A 20,297-nucleotide genomic window follows, 5' to 3' on the forward strand; every position below is an offset into this window, starting at 1 on the left:
AGCTGGGGAGTTAAACGTCCACACCAACAAAAAAAAAGTGTGATTGATTGACCGAATGCTTTTGGAGCAAGCGCAGGAAATCGTAAATGGCAACTTCTTCTTAAGGCCTTGATCTTTAAACTGATTCCTTTAAATGTGGCTAGCGCGCGTGTGAGGAAACCACATCTCGACCACGCTCGATCGTATTACACTGCAGTTTGTGTGGGCATTTGGACCATGAAATTGAAGACTTGAAGGTTGTTTTTTAAACCCACAATTCCTCGAATCCCAACGTTTGACAAGGACGCTCTGGAGACGAAGACTTCATACGATTTCCGGTGTGCCAAAATACAGCGCTGATGTCCAAAAAATTTAGCACATTAGACATCTTTACTGAAAATTCTTAATCTTCTCCATCAATCAGGGGAAAGGTTTTGGACAAACGTTCCGACGTGACCTCTGCGTCCAATTCCGCTAGCCTAACGGTCACCACCACCGTGGAGAGGAGAGTTCACCATAAACCGCACAAGGTAAACAAAGCTCATCGCTCAAAACGTTTCCTTCCCTCCCTCTACGAGTTTGATTCATGTGACACCGAAGGATTCACCGTTTTGGCTTCATGGCTAATCCGACCCAACCGTGTGGATGTTGCTCCGCCAGTTTTTTTTTTACTTGCTATGCCTTCGGAAGCAGTTTTCCTTTCTGGGGCGTTAGTTTTATCCGATCCTAGCTCGGCTTTAGCGGGGCCCGTCTAATCCGCTTATGGGTTATCGGGGGGGCGAACTCACATTTCGCTACTCCCTTTCCGAACCACACACACACATACACAATTTGCAAAACCGGTTGCACAAACCGACCGACCGACTGAGCGCGAAAGGGGAGACGAACATGAGCGGATACGATGATTTCCGGATCACTGCTGTCCGTGTACGACTTTTAAGTCGGTAAATATTGACATTACTGACCGGTGCCATTCGCCCGAGTGTCTTGGCAATGGGTCGTGTGCTTACGTGGAGATGGAGAGATACAGAACCGAAGTGCACCGATCGGAAGCCACACTAGTTGGATACTAACATGGGCCAGAGAGGAGGGAAAAACCTCGCACCTCCCCCCTACTAGTAAGTTTTAATCCAACAATCTAATAAAGGAGATTGGCGAATTGCAATTAACCTTGTTTTTAAATTGGATCGATGTCAAACAAAGAGACATTTGTTTTTAAAGATGAGCGATAGCTAGTTTCTGTCTTGCAATACACCTTGATACTATAAAAGCTTTCTCGTCGCCACATGACGCTTTGAAACTTTACAGCTTCTCTCCCCAATTTGAGAAACACTCCTGGGAGGCACTCATAATTAACACTCTCTAGCAAATTAATCGTTAAATTCTTTCTTTTGCTGATGGGTAGTTGAGCTGTCGATAGTGGTTGCTTGCCAAATGTTGCTAGAGTTTAGTGGAATGAACATGATATTGATTAAAATTCATAGCCCAAAAGGTCTGCCCAAATCCCAGACCACACTCGATCCACACCCAACATGGCACGAAGTGTGTAAATGACTAGACCGTTACATTCCCCAGGACGTAACATTTTACATTCATGTAATATGCAAATTATTCAACTTATTGTCAGAAACTAATTGTTTCGTTTGACATCCTTTCACAGTCTCTTTGCGTCACTTTTACAGTTCCATGTAGAATAACTATTTTCAAAATAATACCTCATTTATCGCTGTTAAATTTAAAGTAGACATGATATAGCAACGGACCTCTGGGCACTCCTTTTATTGGCATCCAAATTGCAGGTCAACTCCACACCGTCCCGAGGGAAAAAAAGGTTTGATACCGCATCGATAATTACTACTGCTCCGGTTCACCTCGGACCACTTGCGCATTCACCGGGCACACACTCTCCCGCCAACCCCTTGGACCTCCACGTGCACCCAGGGTGTGGAGTGGGGGGGGGGTGGAATTATGCGCCACGTTTATAAATCGACCACCGGATCATTGGATCAACCAATCGACCGAGCAGAGCAGGTGAAGCCGGCCATGGCTGGGCAAGGTCGACTTTCAACTTTCGTACGGCTTCGTGATCAACCGTCCAGCTAAAGGTGGCTTCCGCACATACCCAACCAAACGCGCACACACACACACACACTCCCACCGACAATGACGAACATTAAGGCACGTCAGATACAGAGAGCCCTTCGGTTGTGCGGCGGGTAAAAATAAGCTCCACCAGCAATGCCGTGCCGGGCCTGCTGGCTGGACTCGGCACCCGTTCGGGCTGGAGGTCAGGAAAAAGAACGACACACCAAGTCGTGCGTTCTATATTAAACTAGGCCTGCGAGTCGCCACAGCTACACACACACACACACACACACAAGGGTGACGCCCCTGGATTTTCAATGCCAGCCCAAGAAGGGCAAAACGATGATGGTTCGCGCGGCCCAATTGCACGGAACGCGACTGTGTTGTGGCTAAGAATCCATGAGCAAACATCATAAACTGCTACACGGAATGAGACGTTGCTGCGGTAGGCCCTTGGCGCAAACTTGGGTACTACGACCACCGCCAGGTTTCTTTTAACGTGCCATAGAGTTAGTTAGTTTATGGTAGCTTGGACACCCCCAATAAAGCCTCTAATACAAGGGCTTGCGACGACGACCTTGGTGTTAGGTGTAAATGTTTAATGTTCAAAATCATTCTGTTCGGTTTAAACCCCAAGCACAAAAACCCCTAGGCAAAAAGTGGAAATTGAAGCAACATTGTGACACAGACCTAATAGAACACTTTATTTATGCTGTTGGACCATTCTCTAAAACATGAAAAATGAATGAGTGATAAGTCCGTCTAATAACTCCTGTTGTACCTACAATAAGAAGTGCTAAGAATAAAACAAATATTTAATCGATAAATTTTGTTGTTTTTTTTCCTCCAAATTCTGCACTTCTGTTACATTAAGTTTAAATTTATCAACTATCCCTCATTGATATACTAATAATCTCATTTTAAATTGCTTTATCATTACAATTCCAAGTCAATAATGGTAGTCGATTCTTCTGACCCGGCCTGTTAGCGCATTCGTTTGATCTTGGCAACACGTAACTGTAGGGATCTAATCTCGGATAGAGAAGCAATCTTGAAGAGAGAGTTAATTTTATTCAACTATTGTGCTAGACGATAAATCACAGATGGTGGTGCCGGCAAAGAGATTGGGCGGTATTTTCTAGCCAACCAAAAAGCTGTTTTTTTTCCAACCACTAATTTTACACAAATAGAGAAAAAAAGCTTCATCCTGACACAAACACACACATTTGCACCCAAAAACCTCCTCCCATCTCGGTACCGAGAAGAAATGTTTGAAGATTTTCGCATGCGCCAGGGCGACGACGGCGAGAACCTTCCGGTAAAATAGCTCCCCGGTTTTTCCTCCCCAAAAGGGAGAGCGTGGACAAGGAAGAAGAAGAAGAAGCAGAAGAAAAGTGCTGGAAAATCACTGCCCGTACGGGAAATTCAATACGGGTTGATAGAAGGGGGAAGCGGGAGCGGCCCAGAAGGATGACTTTTGAGGTTTTATTTAGGCTCGAGCGTGCGGAAAGGGTTACCCGTGCACAAATACAAGTGTTACTACGGTCCGTTTTCATACTGCTCACACGGTTGCGATGGAGATTCCATCACACTGCGCCCTTCGTCAATAGTGGAGCATATTGCCAAGCCATATAGCCAAACGATCCAAAGGATGCTGCGTGTGTGTGTGGGCGCACACCACCATCACCACAGCAACAGAAACGGAAGGAAGGATACTCTCCGCGGTGCTGTGCTCCCGTGTGAGTGCGGCTGCGTGTGCGTGCTGGCATGGCTGTAGTAGTGCGTAAACCGACATCAGTGTAGGATGTGGGCACTGTGTGCTCCCCGAGAGAGAGAGAGAGACAGAGAGTGAGAAAGGGGGACACTACTTCTCTCGGCAAGAAATGCAAGAAAAAAAAACTGTCAGTTCCGCCCTTTTATCTTTTTTTCACTTAAAAGTGATTTGGCTTAGTTGTTGTTCGTTAAAATTATTTTAAATTATGTATTGTACATAGAAATATAATAAAAATGTTTATCCCATTACCAGTGAAGGCAGCGCAGCCAACTGCTTTTTCTGCTTCCTCTCACTTCACACAGGATGTGAAAATGGCTGTAACATACACTTTCCAACCGATCCCTCACTGAATTCGGTCGAAACGTTGCACAAAGCCCTTCGATCTTCACTTCCTGGCTAAGACACACTGCACCGTATCATCCTTAATACTGTTGGGTAGGGAAAAGGGACACACACACACATTAAATATATAGGCACACATCACATAAATTCACACTTGGGCGTAACACGGAGTGAAAACTTCTGGAGTGGTTTTTCGGGTTTCGAGCCACGACTATTAAATACCTTCTTTTAGCCCCGCTTAGCTTACAAGATGCCCTTTAAACCTTCCACACCAGAGCACACACTAACGCGCACACACACACACATACATTTGAAATTATACAGCGCACAATAAGGATGGAGTGGTGGTGTGGGATCTATCTTTTCCTTTTCCTTTGGACACATACATTTATTCGTCACATACACACACTCACCCTTCAAAATTACCCACTTACACACGCACCCAGTACATCATCTTCACGGCTGCATCGTCAACAACATATCGCGTTTCGATGCCGAGATTCTGCAGCACAACCAACAAGGGTGCCCACGCAGCACTTGAGCAGAGGAGCTGCTGCTTCACACTTTATCAGCGCACCACGGTCTCCGGGATGAGTCAAGGGGAACCCGGTGGCGTCGGCTTGGAAGGAAAAGGACGTGAAAGAGTGCGTTCAATTGCAGCGTTTCATTTCCCACACACACTGATTCGGAGGGAAATGCATCCACAAGGCAGTCCTGAAATGCAATTTGAATTCACGTTCTTCTTCCCTTTTCGACACAACCAACATCAAACACAGTGCACACCCCAGCAGTTCCAGCACACGACACTGTTTCTTCACGAATGCACACAACAAGCGAACGCACAGCCTTCTACCGCTGGCTGAGAGGTAAACAGTGTGCGAGTGGTTGTGCCGTGTTCCCGATCCCGATTTTGACAAGAGTCGAGCACAGCTCGCCCTCTCACTCGTGCGCGCCTCTTTGTTTGTGTCTCTTTCTCTCTACCAGCCGCTCGCACGCTGCTTGTACGCGGCGGTTCCCTACGCGCGGACGTTGTCCCGGCGGCGAAACACCGTGTAAACAAAAGCCGCACGCACACACCGACGCACTGTTCAGTTGTGCCCTTGCCTCTTCTTCTTCTTCTGCTTCACAGCATAAACGTACACACACACACACATACACCGGTGGAGGATTGGAGTGTGTTAGAAGGGGTGCGGTACTTGCGCAAAAATGCCTCCAACCCTCCTTTACGCCCTTCGAGCAGAACTAATTTTGTTGTCCTGAGAGCAAACAACACTATCGCGAGACTCAAAAACAGCACACACGCCTACATTGAGAGCAAACGAGATGTGAGAGACACAGAGGGAGAGACATCGAAAGAGAGCCAAGCCGTCGGCGTCTCACTAGGATTTTGCGTTTGGCTGGGAAAAGGGCACCGGGACACTCCTTTCGCGGAACGGGATTTTTGCCCCTGCCGGGAGTTTCTAACCGTCGACGGGGTGAAGCAAAATTTTACACACCTATGCACTCACACACGAATTTTTAGGATCATTTAAGGCTCTTGTGGCTGCAAAACGGGCGAAGGAAATACAATCGCAAACATGTTTTCCGTGCCTCTGCAAAGCCACCACAAAAGGTTACGCACACACACACACACTCACATGCACACACAATTCTGCTACAGAACTGGAATGGTAGCGGCTTGAGGAAGTCTTGAGATGCTAGGTCTCCCCCTTCTAGCTTGCTAACTTCCATTCGAACACCAGACAAGCCTCTTTGTATATTATTGTACACAGTGCAATTGATTGCTACAGACGGAACTGCCCACTAACGATTCGTTTACCTCCTTTTGTTTCTTTTGATTCAAAGTTTTCATTTACAATTACTTTTCACAATCCGTTCTCGCACTGCACACGCAACGTACGCTCTCTTCGGACGCTGGTTTGCATTTGAAGGGAACAAACACAAGCATGACAGTTGCCAGTTGGACAGCTCTGGTCGCCTCTCTCACTCTCTCACATTGCGACACCTACAGAACGTTTTTGTTGTCTAGAAAGAGAAGAATAGTTTGTAGATATATTGTTGTCTCCTTTTCTCGCTGTTAGCATTTGCCCAAGTAACAAAATACTATCGACATTTTAGCACATTTCTCGCCGCATCCCTGATGATCAATTTTTAGGTTGTGCGTTGCTATGCTGCCAAACAAAAGCGTTTATATGACTGTTTTTCTTTTCAATTATTTTGATCATTTGATCAGCTTACGCTTGATAGCGTTCATACGACTATTAATAAAACTCGAAAAAAAAAAACATCTAAAGCGCATCCTTCACAAAGTCGTTTGTACAAAAGGTTTACATCTGAATGGAATCTTAATGGCTGCCGTTTAATGGTATTTAAACGTACACGTTTTATAATATTCCCATATAACCAAGATACCGAAAACGTCACCAATTTCTTGTACTAAAAATCCAATTCCATCAAACAAAGCTAATAAACTATCAGTTTGGTGGGTTAAGCCACATGGCCACAGAAGCAGCTACTTCAATGTTGTTGAAGTCAGATTTTTATGCACGGGCAATTTATTTGCTCAACATGTTTTACCTGTGTTAAAATTTTATTTAATTGTGCAAAGGAAGCTGTTAAACGTGTGTGTTTAAGTTGATTTGTTGTAAAACAAACATGTTTTATGTATATGTGTGTTTGTTTACTTGCGAATGAACTTTTCCATTTCGCTGGTCAGTGCATAGTTTATAGACTAATAATATTGCTGAAGTTGAAGTGGAGTGATGTAAGTGAATGAATTTAATCAACCGAGGAGTTATAATCCTGTCCAGCATATTGATCTAAGCCAACCCTTGACCAAACTTTTCCTCAAAGCATTTTTGGAAAAGGTGGGTTAAGGGTGGGCAAGATAAATACATCGGATCGGAACTGGCAGCTCCGATTGTTCTTAAATTTGGTGGGTTAACGACTGAATCGTCCACCACAAACCCACGTGGGTTTGAAGTGGTTTTACAGTGGGTTATTTGGGATTAAAAAAGGAGGATTTTTCCAGCTGTTGATAATAGTCACAATTTCAATGCAGCGCTACTGTGAGAACAAACTGCTATGATTGTTTCTTCTTCTTACTTAGCATAACAACCGTTGTCGGTCAAGGCCTGACTACAACACTAGTGGGCTTGGCTTTCAGTGACTTGTTGATTACCCATAGCGGGATAATCAGTCCTACGTCGCACGGTCTATTCGAGACTTGAACCCATGACGGGCACGTTGTTAAGTCGTACGAATTGACGACTGTACCACAAAACCGGCCTATGATTATTTGACCCTTAAAATTTTACTATTCTTGTCATTTGTAGTTACGACAATAGTATCATTATTTATAATAATAATAATATTTGGCACACTAAAACGTTGTCAGCCCATGCCAGTCTCTAATTTACTAGGTAATCTGTGAACGATTAGTTTACCCATAACTAGATAGTCAGTCCAGCCAAAGATACCATTGGCATAAATAAAGATTATTTCCATGTTACCAAAAGATGATAAAATATATTGAGTGTTATATTAGCCTCAATAGTTGTAGAGAAGTCCTATTCAATATATTCAATTCAGTTATTTCTATACTGCGAAAGAAAATTAGTTGTATGTTGAATATTTTCAATTAATGTTTTATATGTAGGCTTACCTGTTATATTTCATTTCATAGACTATTAGATTTCTTTCAAATTTTCCAATCGAGTTTACCCCACTGTGGTCGTTTGTCTTGCCTTCGTCAATTTCAATCCGAAGAACTTCTGTAATAAGTTCCCGCCGATATCTTTTCAAATTTGAATGTTGCTAACGACTTTGCTTCTTTTACCAATGTTGCTATCAATTTCAAACTCCATACTCGTTTGATTAGCTACATTCTCTTTCGATTCACCTGTGTTATTGAAAGATAATCGTTCAATACAGAAATAAATACAACATTCAACATTCTCACCCACCTCCTCTTGAATTTCTTTATATTGTATTAATCTTTACAACAGATTGCTGTTTTTGATGCCAATCTGAACCGAAAGAATATTTACGAACAAAACAAATCAGTGCGTTGACATCTATTACATGAAGGAGCATCGACGAATTGACTATAATTCGACTATATTAAAGCCCCTTAAGATTAAAAAAGGTAGATAAGCTGCTAAGCAAGTACTCGAATAAACGAATGATATAGAGCAGTTTCTTAAACGCACAGTTTCTTTAATCAAACCAACGTTAACGTTTCTCAATAAGTACTAATTTTCTCAATCCTATTTCTAACCCAACTCAACATTATGTTAAACACGTTTTATCTTTCTATCCAAATGAAATAATGGTCATGACTTAGCCGTCTGCCATGTAGTAGATCTAAAAGCGATCTAAATACCGATTGGGAAATGCCAATTGGACGAAAAACTCATTGAGATAGGTGGTTATATATTATTATCAAAAGATAGTTGATAACCACCATATGTTATACATTACTTCCTTCAGATAGATTAAGTATCAATGAATACAGATATGCGGTAAAAGAATTACCAGAGGCCTGTATATCGCTGGCAATCCTGATGAGAGTACCTTCAGGCTAATAAGGCTATATAGTACAGCAGTTCATAATGCTTAACGCTGTACCAATTTCTTTGTGTAGCATTCATAAATAATTCAGAGCATCTTCCTCCCGAGTAATTCTATGGGGAATTAGCTTATTTTACTCTCTTTAACAGCTCATAAAGCTTGATCGTTTATTGTATCGATAGCCTGCTGAATTGATTTCTTACTGAAGGTTCTACACAGATATCTGCCATAAATCCTTCGGAGCATCTTTTTCGCGAAAGATATAATAATATAATTGATATGTTTGTCTAGTTTGATCAGCTTGCACAATATTGCAGCACATGTGAGAAGTGCTTAGACTGACGAACAACCAGTATTTTGTATCTATAAAGTCTGCGATAGAAATGGCACCTGTCCTGGACCTTATGCAGAACTTTATCCGATTACAAACTGTTAAGTACTGTTTACTGCTGATTAACCGTCCGGCCCATCCTTTTCAAATAGATCGGAATTATTACATAGGAGCACTTTTAAAAGATACCTTTACTTTGGCTTTCGTTTTGCTGATCTATAACGTAATGAGTTCTCTGGTGTCTGTACGTTACTTTGAGGAACTATGCTAATACATAGCACAGCTTTGCTATTCACGCATACCAGTAACAATGAAGATTCTGCCAGATCATAGTTTGGGTATACCTCAGAAGAGACTAAACTCTATATTGATCGACAAGCGTGAGCTTGACAAAATGAGTTTTAATTGAGCAAATTTAAGATAAAATGAAGCAAAACAAAGTTGACGATCGTTGCGCATATACTAATTAACAAATGCACATTAGATTTTCATACAATAAACTATTGTCTTCTGAAATTCAAAGTCTAAAACCAAAGGTTCAGTTATATAATTCCAATTACTGATTCCTTGGACCAACCATCTGTAGGCCGAACATGGGTCGAATGCTATCGGGACCGTCATCACCCTAGAACTGAATATCCGGCCCGTGGGTAAAAATGAGTCACGGAAATGCCAGATCTCTAAACCAAATAGGGACAAAGTAGACCCCGTCTAGACCAACTACGGGGTTGTAGTGGCAAAGTGGAAGAGCAATTACCTAAAACAAAAAATCAAAAACTCACTAAACCAGATGAAAACAAGTAAACAATCAATCAAAGCGGCGACGAAATCACGTTAATGTATGCATGTATATCTAATAAATATTTGTCTTGGGTATCAGGAAGTCTAGTAACATCAATCGGTGTACAGCTAAATCTGCGGTCAAGGAAACGTTTACCATTCATAGACACAGTTTTGCACAACTACTTTGCTAACGATTTGCTACTTCACGCGTTTCAGCAACTTGTACTCGGCTAAAAGTTATCCTCAAGGACAGTATCGATAAATAGTATCAATTTTTAAATATTTTTCACTCAACGATCTTTGATATGATTTGGTGTTGCAAATAAGGAACTAAAATACGACTTCTCTAAAACGAGATTTTCACACTAAACTGTCTCTTTCTCTCTCTCTGTATCTGATTTATAAAATATATCCTGGGCGCAAGAGGTAATACCCACATTGTCCATGTATGTTTTAAAATGTAAAAGTCACATCTAGTAAAGTATAGGCACAAATGCAAAGCGTCCCGCACAACAAAGCGGGATCGTTTACCTCACATTAAGTAAAATCGTTTAGCAAAAGAAGAATTTAGATTTTATCATCAACAAGCACTGTAAACGTATCCTAGACTCCGTACCCAAAAGTTTTTGTTCTTTTCGCTCTAGAGCTTTCCCCCACTAGAAAAAAACCCACATTTTTTAAGGAAATTTTGTCGTCGTTTTTTTTTTTGTATACTTAGGGGCCATCTTCCACACAGCCATGGATTATCCGGTAAATCCGGTAGAGAAAGATTTTTTCTTGCACTGCAGAATAACGCCGTCAGTCTATAGATGCATCCCTAGGATGCACGGCTGGGCTTGCACGTCGTGGTATGTGCACATCGGTCGACTTTCCAAAGCACGTACATCCGCGGATGTATACCTTGCTGGGCGTAGGTATTCCCGGTGGCAAACGCGACGTTCTCCATCGTTGGATGCGATCAGCTACACTCCCGCTCCACGCTGAAAAGGGGAGGAATACTAATCAAGCACACCACGCGCGCAAGGTTTGCAAGTACAAGTGAGAGCAAAACAATGCTTTCCCGATGAGATTCGCGGACCAGCGTTCTTCCTTCTTCGTGCCGTTTGGCATGCAACCAACGATTGCGCACTACGCAACTGCACAGGCTGCTGATACTGATGATATGCACTTTCATAGAAAGTGCAATGGGTGCGGGAGGGACACAATAGTAGTAGTGGAAGTTGTAGTAAACTCTGCACTATTTGTCGATCCAGTAGGATGTGAGATTCATAGAATCTATCATTAGAGACACTGGCAGACGACACACGCGTACTACATGAGAAATGCTGGTTTTGCAGCCAGTTAAAAGTAAAGTCTCTTAATTCATGCTTTCTCACAAACACGTGTGCGCGCCGGGGAGGCTGCCTTCACTCTGCTGCGTTCGCTCACAAAACCTCACGCCCTGTATTTCCTCCACCATACAGGGGATGCATGCAAAAAAGGTTGCACTTCTTCTTGCTCACAACCCGAACCTTAAATCGTAGGACTCCTCTGTCGGGCATGGATATATTTGGTAGTCCTTTTTAGAAGTAAAGGGTCCCTTTTTTCTTAAATGCCACCATTTTCACGAGCCATTATGGATGATTTGAACACATTTTTTCCCCCACCGATGGATGGATTTAGAAAACACACACACACTTCAATCCCAATCCCCTTCTCCATCGATCATTCGCTCTATTTCTTTTTGTATATATTACGCCGTGTGCATGTGGACGGTAAGTTCATGGGTATGAAAAATAAGCTCGTCGATTACACACACACACACCATGCACCAAACAACGATCAGGATCCCCCCGGACAAAGCAGGCTAAGCAACGTTGCTATCGGGGGAAGGGATCGATCGTTCGTTGTACGCGCACAATCATCACAGGTTAGTGATCGAACGGATCTCTTCGTTTCATTCTTTCTTTTTTACTAAATCATTGCACTTTTAGGTAAATATGGACGAACACACTGGCGAGTGCCGACAGCAACACACACACACACGTGGTGGCGGCGGCTGATGATGATCATGATCAAAGCGTTGGGTAATCCTTCGCAAAAGGATATGTCCCAGGTGGGAGAGCCGCTTGAACAGTTCTTGATTTTTCATGATCGCCCACAATTATCCCCGTTTTTATAACTCGCTCAATAGTACGCCCCACCCCACTCTTCTTCACTCGTACACACTATTCCCGGGGCGAAGACACATGTTTGGGATTGATGTGCAAGAGTGTCCCCCAGGTACCCTCTTCTCTGCGAGAGGATTTCGGCGATCGTATGCCACACATCTAGCTACACACACGCACTCCACGAAGCACTGGCCACAATATTCACGCGCACTGGGGATCTTCCTTCTTGCGACGGAGCCCTCGATTCCCCGCTATGTGCTTCGCGCTGCAAAGCACAAGTCCATTTCGATCGAACCACTCTATATTTCGTTTCAGACACTCAATAGTAGCACGTGCGCGCTTCCGTTTGTGGCGCAAACAGGCAACAAGAAGGTCCATTATTATTGGTGGTTCGGTTACGGGGGGATTGGTTATTGGATTTGTTGTTGTAACTTTATTGAATACATTTATACTGCGTGTAGGTTGTAGTAGCATTTTGCTGCCGAACGACTTAAGACAGTGTGTAATTGCGGGTAGATGGAGAGGGTGGTGGTTCACTAGCGTAAAAATGTTCATAGATTCCTACTAGCCACGCGCAAGGGATCATTTGTCGCCCCTTGTCGTATTGCGTCTGCATTTTTGCTGCTGGCTATCGTGTAACAAAGCCTTACACATTCGTCCTGGGTAAGCTTGTTTGTGGGCGATGATATCGGTTTTTCTTTTCCATCAAACGCTCTAGTGTTGCTTATCTGTAAGTAACTTCCTATTACCAAGAGTGGCTGAGATTGTAGCGGCAGAGCGTTCTTCCTTTTTCTCTCTCTCTCTCTATCTTTCCTATTTTATCGCAATAGACTTCAGCTTTCGTGTGTTTGTGTGTTCTTGTGTTGTGTGTGCTTGGTTTTATAGTTGTGTTTTTCGTGCCTAACATTCTACCAGATGCATACGCGTTATGCCTATTTAATAATTTATTTCCATCGCAAACGGGGTCGGACGATTATCCGAAAGTTCGAAATGATTTTTAAAAACACGCACACACTTTTGTTCAAAAAAAAAAAAAACTAGTAAAAAACACTTATGCGCACGCAAATTTGTTTTGTTGTTTGCCTGTCCTAGAATTGCGGTGCGCGATATTCACGACCGTCTGTGCTTAAGGATTTTCTCTTATTGCACCACCAAACTTCTTAGCATTCTAACCATATTTTTTATGAGCGATCGTCGAAAACATAAACACAACCACACGCACACACACACACATAGACACTCTCTATCTCTCTCGTCCTTTTTTAGTGTCGTTTAAATTAAATGTGGATCGCTTCATGACGGTTGCGATCGGTCGGTCATAAAAAACTAATGCTTAGCTCATACTTATCTAATGCATAATTAAATCGCCGCGATGTACATATTCACTGTTTTTCTGGTTTGTGGTTTTGTTTTTCAGCTTATTTATGCGGAAGTTCAGTAGTAGGATTTGCTGTTTTTCCGCAAGGAAAAAAATAGAGTTCATTTTTTGTTTTGCATTCGCCTGCTATATGTATCGCGTAGTAAAAGGATGTTTTGCAAGAGCAAATTAAAGGAGAAGCTCCTCCTTCTATTCCTTGTTGAAAACTAACTTTCCAATCCCTACGCTTTAGCACCGCCGTTGTTGCCTGTGTATTGTTGTTTTTCGCTCTTTACCGCTGTTTGTAGATTTTTGTAATATTAAAATATATACTAGTCCGCTTAATAGAACGCTTTTCCCCTACTATATTCACATACACGCGCCCCAGCCTCTAGCCACACCGTTATTATGCTGAATGCATTCACTTTCCCTTTGTTCGCCCTAATCTACAAAATCCTTGCGCATCACGCGTTGGTGCTGTATGCAAAAAAAAAAACTGATTCGCCGCCGCCCCCTCCACATTTTCTTGGTTTCTTATGCCTCTGAGATCTGAGCCTACAGCAAAATGTTACGCCGCAAATGCCAGGATGACGCTCGCATATCACACTTTGAACTCACACTTCGAAAACACCGGAACCGTAACATACCCGCGCCACGCCATGATCTTCACAGAACTTAAGAAGAATAAACAAAATGCACTCGACCGCACTTTCTTTTCGCTTTTTCGTAAATCGCACTCGCGCACAACCGCAGTAGACGCCAACGCAACTTCAATGCACCGAACCGAATCGATGCACTTCTGTGCTCACACTGCTGCTGCTGATGCTGCTGCCGATGGCGTTGGCGGGACTAACACCTTCCTCGAGATACGAGGAATGTGCCGGTCCGTAACGCAACACAGCATCCGTTCACCGCGTTCCGTACGGTGTGTGGTTGGAGCTTTAAGACTGCAAAGGTGGCAAATCCAGGCAACTTGATTGCCCGCTGCTGCTGCTGCTCGCACGTTCTGGTGTCCATAGCAACGCGCGATAGGTTTTATTCCGGTGAGATGAATGCTGCTGTGACGGCGATGTGGAAGTTCCTACCCCTCGCTCTGAACGCATTGTTCAATGGGCGAGGTCATTCAGACAGAGATAGGGAGACTGTTTGGCTGCAAAATGGAGATGTTGCAGTGTTGTGGATACGGTCCTGAAATATCTGCAGGGACGCCATCATACACAAACACACACACACACCCAGACACGTTATTGCACACGAAGATCGGAGGGGGATGGAGTGACGGCAAAGCCTCCGGCGACGTAGCGTGATGAATGCTTTGCAAGGAAGGTGCATTAGTACGATGCACCACCATCATCTGTTGGCGAAAAGGGAAAGCAGGTGGTATAGTTTGGTCGTCCCAAAGCCTCCGCCCTCCTAATACTAACGCTGATCGTACGGGGAATACTGGTAGGACGGTGAAGCTGTTTGCGTTACAGGCGATGTTTCCACGCGGCATCATGCAAGGAAGAGAAGGGAAGAATCGTTAGTGTTGCGTTTCGATTAGTGATGGAAAAATGAAGTTTTTGACGGATACGAGTTCCGATTCCGTAATCGACTCCGGAATTTGTTGCGGAATCGGCTCCGGAATTGTTTCCTGAATCGGCTCCGGAACTGTTTCCAGAATCGGATCCAGAATCGGAATCAGTCGGCCGGAATCGGAATCAGTTCCGGAATCGGAATCAGTTTCAGAATCGAAATTGGCTCTGGAGTCGAAAGTGGCTCCGAAATCAAAATCGACTTCGAAACGGAATCGGTATCGACATCGCCATAAGAATAGGCCTTTAAATCACAAGAACTGATTCTCATCCCGGAGCTTTTTCCATTTCTGGAGTAAATCCTGATTCCGTTACCGAGGCAAATTGCGATTCCCAGGTAAAGTCCGATTCTGGAACCGATTCTGATTCCGGAGCCGATTCCGGAATTGATTTCGGAGTCGACTCCAGAATCGGCTCCAGAGTCAACTCGGAAATTGGCTTCGGAGTGAACTCCGGAATCGGCTTAGGAATTGAATCCGAACACTAAAATCGAGTAAGTTCGATTTCGAGCTCCCACCACGATCATTGGTGGCAAATGTCTATTTTCACTCTGTTAAAGTCTATCACTCGATAAGGTTAAAGAGAATGTAATGTCAACTATTCTGCAAATTACCTTCGAATCATCGTCTATCACGATTGTTGTATCCACGGTTACCACCACCACCACCACCACCACCGCCGCCGCCACCACCACCACCGCGATGCTGTTGGTTACGGTCACTGCGATGGTTGGACCGATCGCGATCTCCACCCCGCTGCTGTCCGCCACGGTCGGACGAATTGCCCACGCCGCCATCTCCACGGTCGTTCTTCCGGTGCATGTGGTGATGGTGCATCGGCGGTATCATGGGTGGCGGCACATGGTAACCGTGGCTGGGCAGTACCGGGGGCGGTCCCTTCATCGTCGCCAGGCCGCCCACCAGCCCTCCGACCGCGCTGCTTAGCCCTCCCTGGCTGCCACCGCTGCTACCGCCGCCACCGGCGCCTCCACTGCCACCAGCACCGCCAGCGCCCATCCCGTTGGCCGACTTCCACATGAACTCCTCCATCTGCTCGTACGCACGCTTGTCGTATATTGCGGCGGCGGCCGCCGCTGCTGCCGCATGGCTACGGGGAGGCGGCATGCCACCGGCTCCGGTCACGCTGCCGGGGATGGAACCGGGCGGCAGCTGGTACTCCGGTATCGGCAGCCCATCGTAGTACCGCGGTGGCGGTGGCATATTATCGTACGGTAGCGGCATCGCGGGAAACCCGGGCGGCGGCGCGTACGGCATCGGGGGCAGCTGGTTCTGCATGTTGCGCATGTAGTCGGCCACGTACGCCTCGGCCGCCGCAGTCGAGCTGTACCCATCCGCCCAGCGATGATGGTGGGCCGGATGGTGCATCGCCCCGAATGCAGCGGCTCGCGACATACCGCCGCCCCCACGGTCGCCTCCATCGCCGCCGCTCCCACCGCCCATGCCGATGCGGGGGCCCATCCCGCCACCTCCGTGACCTCCGTGGCGGCTGCCTCCTCCCATTCCGCCTCCGCCATGTCGGTCTTTCCGGTACGGTGCAAACATGGAGCTCCCCCCATGGGAACGACTACCGCCGCCGCCGCCGCCACCACCGCCACCACCACCACCCCCGCCATCTCTTCCACCCCTCGGGCCCGGGTACATGCGTCTTCCACCGCGCCGTATCGGGCCAATACCGCCGCTGCCGCCGCCGCCGCCGCCCCCACTTCCACCACTGCTGCGGCTGCGCAGCCCCGACGATGACGACGTGGGCCGGCCAAAGTTGGGCGGCCGGCGGAACGACTTCGATGCCGCCTTTTCCTTCATCAGCTTGGACGCTTCCTTCGATTTCTTCAGTATCGGCGTCATGTCGATGCCGGTGTCCTCGGTAAACAGCCGGCACAGCTCCTCCGCCACCTTCGGCTCGATCTCCTGCCCGTCCCGCCCGATCTTCACCGGCTTGTCGTCGTTCCAGGCGTTGTACAGGTGCGAGGTGCTGGTGAACGGCAGCTCCTTCTTGCACACCCAGTCTATCTTGATGACGCCACCAAGCGCCTTGGCCGACATGCCCGGCGGCAGCACCCAGTCGACGGCCGGCAGGTCGCGCCGCGCCTCCGCGCCCATGCGCGCGAACCCGGCAAACTTGCCGCTCTCCTTCACCGAGAACAGCAGTATCACGTTGCGGCTCTCGCGGAACGCCTGGTTGAGGTTGGCCTCGTTCGGCGGCAGCGTCGACCAGACGCCCTTGCTCTTGGACAGCGCCACATTGTCGTGGTTGTTCGATTTGATCAGGAAGAAGCGCGCCTCCCGGAACAGGTAGTTGATCTTCGTCACGTAGTCGTACGATTTGACCGTGTTCTTCGTGCCGGCCGCATTGCCGGCCGCCTTCGTGCGGCTGCGCTTCGCTTCCGGCGCACCGGACGCCGGGCTACGGCTGCGCGACTTGCGTCCGTCCTTTTTGCTTCCGGCCTCGCTGCTACTACTGCTGCTGCTACTGCTGCTGCTACTGCTGGTGCTCGTGTCGTTCGCATTGTTGGTGCTATTGTTGGCTGCATCTTCCTTCTCCTCGGGACCATTGCTCGCACCGCCAGCGGCGGACTCCTTGTCCTCCTTCTTCTTGCCGGCGGACTTCTTCCCATCCTGTGATGCACCGGTGGCCGCTTTCTTTTTCTTCTTCTCCGCAGCCGTTGGCTTTTCAGCGCCTTCCTTCTTCTCGGCCGCGGTAGGTGTAGTGGTAGCCGCAGTTTTAGCTTTCTTTTTGGGCGGTTGCTTGGCAACGGCCGCCTTTTTGGCGACAACTTTCTTCTTGCCCGCAGCTCCCCCCTTTGCCGACGCTGCTTTAGTTTTCTTTGTCCGCTTGTTGCTACGGCGCCCTTGCTCCTCCTCCTCATCATCTTCCTCGTCCTCATCATCCTCTTCCTCGTCGTCGTCGTCATCATCATCGTCCTCTTCCATGGGATCGTCCAGCTCTTCCTCGTCCTCCTCCGCATCATTCTCCTCATCGTCGTCGTCATCATCCTCCTCCTCCTGCTCCTCATCCTTTGCATTGTCGCCGTCGGTCTTATCCGCCGCAGCTTTCTTCGTCTTTTTCTTTGTCGTTTCCTTTCCCTTTGCGGCACCGTTCTCCTGCTTTGGGGTGGGTTTTGCGTCGCCCTTTTTCTTTTTGCCGCTTGCCCCACCGTCGCCGTCGTCGTCGTTGTTCTCCTCCTCTAGATCGGTACCGACCGAGTCGGATTCGGCCGAGCTAACCGAGCTGATCGATGGATGCGACCCGTCGGCCTCGTCCGCGTCCGGCTCGTCCGCATCCCCATCGCCGGACGCTTCCGATCGGGTGTCGTATGAGTTTTCCAGCGCCTCCGCAATATCCCGCTCCGTCTCGTCTAATCCGAGATTCACTGCGTCCAGATCGGCCATCTTGACTCTTTCGGTGTGTAAGCAAACGCGCTGTCGCTCGCTCTCCCTCTCTCGCTCGCACTAACGGTTTCTCCGACGATGAAGCACACGCACACCACTACACTCACGTCGGCCGCGTCGGTGTGTTGATTGAACATGAAAGGAAAGAAAATAAAGTTAGTTTTCCTCCGATTTTCACTTTTCTTCACACACCCAGCTGCAATAACAAAACCGCGTCAAGGGGGGAACTAATAATTTTTCACATTTCAGAACACACTTCTCTACAAGAGAAAGCACACAAAGGCAGCCGGACTGGTTGGTCTAAGGTCTTGCCTTTGATCCTTAGAAAACGTCCCAAAAACAGCAAATTCGACATTAATTTCACCTTTCCACCACTGCATTTACTTTCACGCAACTTTACAAACAAAATAAAAACACAACCATGCCCGCTGCACCACTTTTAACAGCATCTTTTCTCAATTACCTGCGAGTAGGGTGGCTGGTTTCCTGTTCCTGCCCTTGTTCCGATGCAAACTGTTTAGCAAAGGAGGAACAGGAAGCGGAGGAAGTGTTGCAGTGCGGAGGAAGAAGGCGTTTCGTCGTACCCAGAATAGAACGACCGATGGCTTGCAAATACCCAACGGCGGAAAACAGTCACATTAGCAATTTCGGTACGCACTTTAGCCTAGTTAAACATACACACTTATTTTAACATTGTTTTTCGGCAATATTTAAGAATATTTTCACCACCACCCGATCGCTCTGTGTCTGCTCTATTTCACTCGCACAGAACGTTTGCCCAAGTAGCGCTTTTGTGGATTGACACTTTCGCAGAAACGTTTCGGACAGCAGTGCTGGGATTGCGAATTATGAATCATGAAAATAAATGTGTACATTAATTATAAATGCACAAACATAATTAAAATTTTATGGTTAAGTAACTGCAAGTCAGTTGCATGACCATATTTACGCAAATTCTTTTCTTTTTATAAAATCGCTTCGAAACCATGCAGCAACAATGCCCCTGCAGCAAAACCGTTCGAAATCAGCTGTCATCGTTTTGACATTTCTGGCATGTTATGACGGCGCCCTCGCACCGCTGCCCTGCGCCAATCGTCCAAAACATATCGATAACAATATTAGCTACACTTCCAGCTACGCCGAAGATTCCGACCATTGGCCACGATTTAATTTGGAAAACCGCTAACGAAATGGCCGCTACATTCGCCGAAGACCAGTACGGACGCAAAGTGGACCGTTGCCTGTCCGACACGCTGTTGAAGTTTGGTAAGTGTACGCATGCAGTGCGTCAGTCCCACGGCCCCCATTCATAATTTGTCCATTTATGTAACGATGTGGCTATCGCCCCCTCGTAGCACCTTGCAGTAGTTGCTCTTTGCCTGATATACACAATGCATTTCGTTTATTTTTCAGGCGGAGGCATGATACTTGGTTCGGTCTTTTCGCTTGTATTTTTCAAACGCCGTGCATGGCCCATCATCATGGGATCTGGGTTTGGCGTCGGTGTTGCCTATAACAACTGCGAACGTTCCCTAAATTCGGCCAAGTAATTAAGAATGTATTGAATTAAATCAGCAATGGCTTAGCAATTGCCAACCATAAGTTATCCCGGTGAAAACACTAACTCTAGATAATGTCCGAAAATGTGAATCTTCCCCTTGGCGTACAAGATCCACGCAATAGGAACGGATTATACCGCGTGTTCCAGCGAATTCCTTAGGTGAAGAGACGATTCCGGTATGATTTGAGATAGGTTCTGCTGTTGCGGGAGCCGACACATCGATCAGTAGACAATCGTACCATCGCAAAACGATGCAAAATCGAATATTTCTTATATATTTCTGGAAGGTGGCGTGCATGATTAAAATCGGTTTCTAGAATTGGAAGAAACAAAAATTTCAATGATAATCGCGACGAACTACCAGCTAGGCTACAGCTGA

At 46.3% G+C, this 20,297-nt stretch overlaps 3 protein-coding genes across 7 annotated transcripts in view; 1 reads left to right on the forward strand and 2 right to left on the reverse strand.

The window, feature by feature from the left end:
* LOC121593079 (neurabin-1) overlaps nucleotides 1–8,080 on the reverse strand; it is a 64,451-nt gene extending 56,371 nt beyond the window's left edge. For 2 of the 5 annotated variants that reach the window (XM_041915139.1, XM_041915138.1), the window contains exons 1-3: nucleotides 7,845–8,080; nucleotides 6,000–6,205; nucleotides 4,088–4,266 (exon numbers count right to left, since the gene is read on the reverse strand). The gene's annotated coding sequence lies outside the window, so the exon portion shown is untranslated. Of the gene's footprint in view, nucleotides 1–4,087; nucleotides 4,267–4,402; nucleotides 5,291–5,999; nucleotides 6,206–7,844 lie in introns of those variants that run through there. The other 3 variants (XM_041915136.1, XM_041915134.1, XM_041915133.1) reach the window with 3 other exon arrangements.
* A 1,832-nt stretch (nucleotides 8,081–9,912) lies between these two features.
* On the reverse strand, nucleotides 9,913–19,144 carry LOC121593081 (YTH domain-containing protein 1). Its single transcript, XM_041915148.1, has 4 exons — nucleotides 18,821–19,144; nucleotides 15,561–18,454; nucleotides 14,798–14,833; nucleotides 9,913–14,727 (listed from the first exon to the last, which is right to left on the reverse strand). The coding sequence occupies exon 2, from the start codon at nucleotides 18,355–18,357 to the stop codon at nucleotides 15,568–15,570; it is 2,790 nt and encodes a 929-aa protein (XP_041771082.1). The 5' UTR covers nucleotides 18,358–18,454; nucleotides 18,821–19,144; the 3' UTR covers nucleotides 9,913–14,727; nucleotides 14,798–14,833; nucleotides 15,561–15,567.
* Nucleotides 19,145–19,420: 276 nt separating this feature from the next.
* Nucleotides 19,421–19,959, forward strand: LOC121593095 (MICOS complex subunit Mic10-like). Its single transcript, XM_041915166.1, has 2 exons — nucleotides 19,421–19,623; nucleotides 19,771–19,959. Exons 1-2 carry the CDS (start codon nucleotides 19,548–19,550, stop codon nucleotides 19,905–19,907), a joined length of 213 nt encoding a protein of 70 aa, XP_041771100.1. The 5' UTR covers nucleotides 19,421–19,547; the 3' UTR covers nucleotides 19,908–19,959.
* The last annotated feature ends 338 nt before the right edge of the window (nucleotides 19,960–20,297 follow it).

Source organism: Anopheles merus, chromosome 2L (assembly GCF_017562075.2).
Source record: "Anopheles merus strain MAF chromosome 2L, AmerM5.1, whole genome shotgun sequence".
Taxonomy (NCBI): domain Eukaryota; kingdom Metazoa; phylum Arthropoda; class Insecta; order Diptera; family Culicidae; genus Anopheles; species Anopheles merus.

Bases quoted from the DNA above. Each gene is read 5' to 3' on its own strand.
- LOC121593081 (XM_041915148.1), bottom strand. From the start codon at position 18,357: ATGGCCGATCTGGACGCAGTGAATCTCGGATTAGACGAGACGGAGCGG.
- LOC121593095 (XM_041915166.1), top strand. From the start codon at position 19,548: ATGGCCGCTACATTCGCCGAAGACCAGTACGGACGCAAAGTGGACCGT. The intron at 19,624-19,770 runs GTAAGTGTACGC...TTTATTTTTCAG, and splicing joins CGACACGCTGTTGAAGTTTG to GCGGAGGCATGATACTTGGT.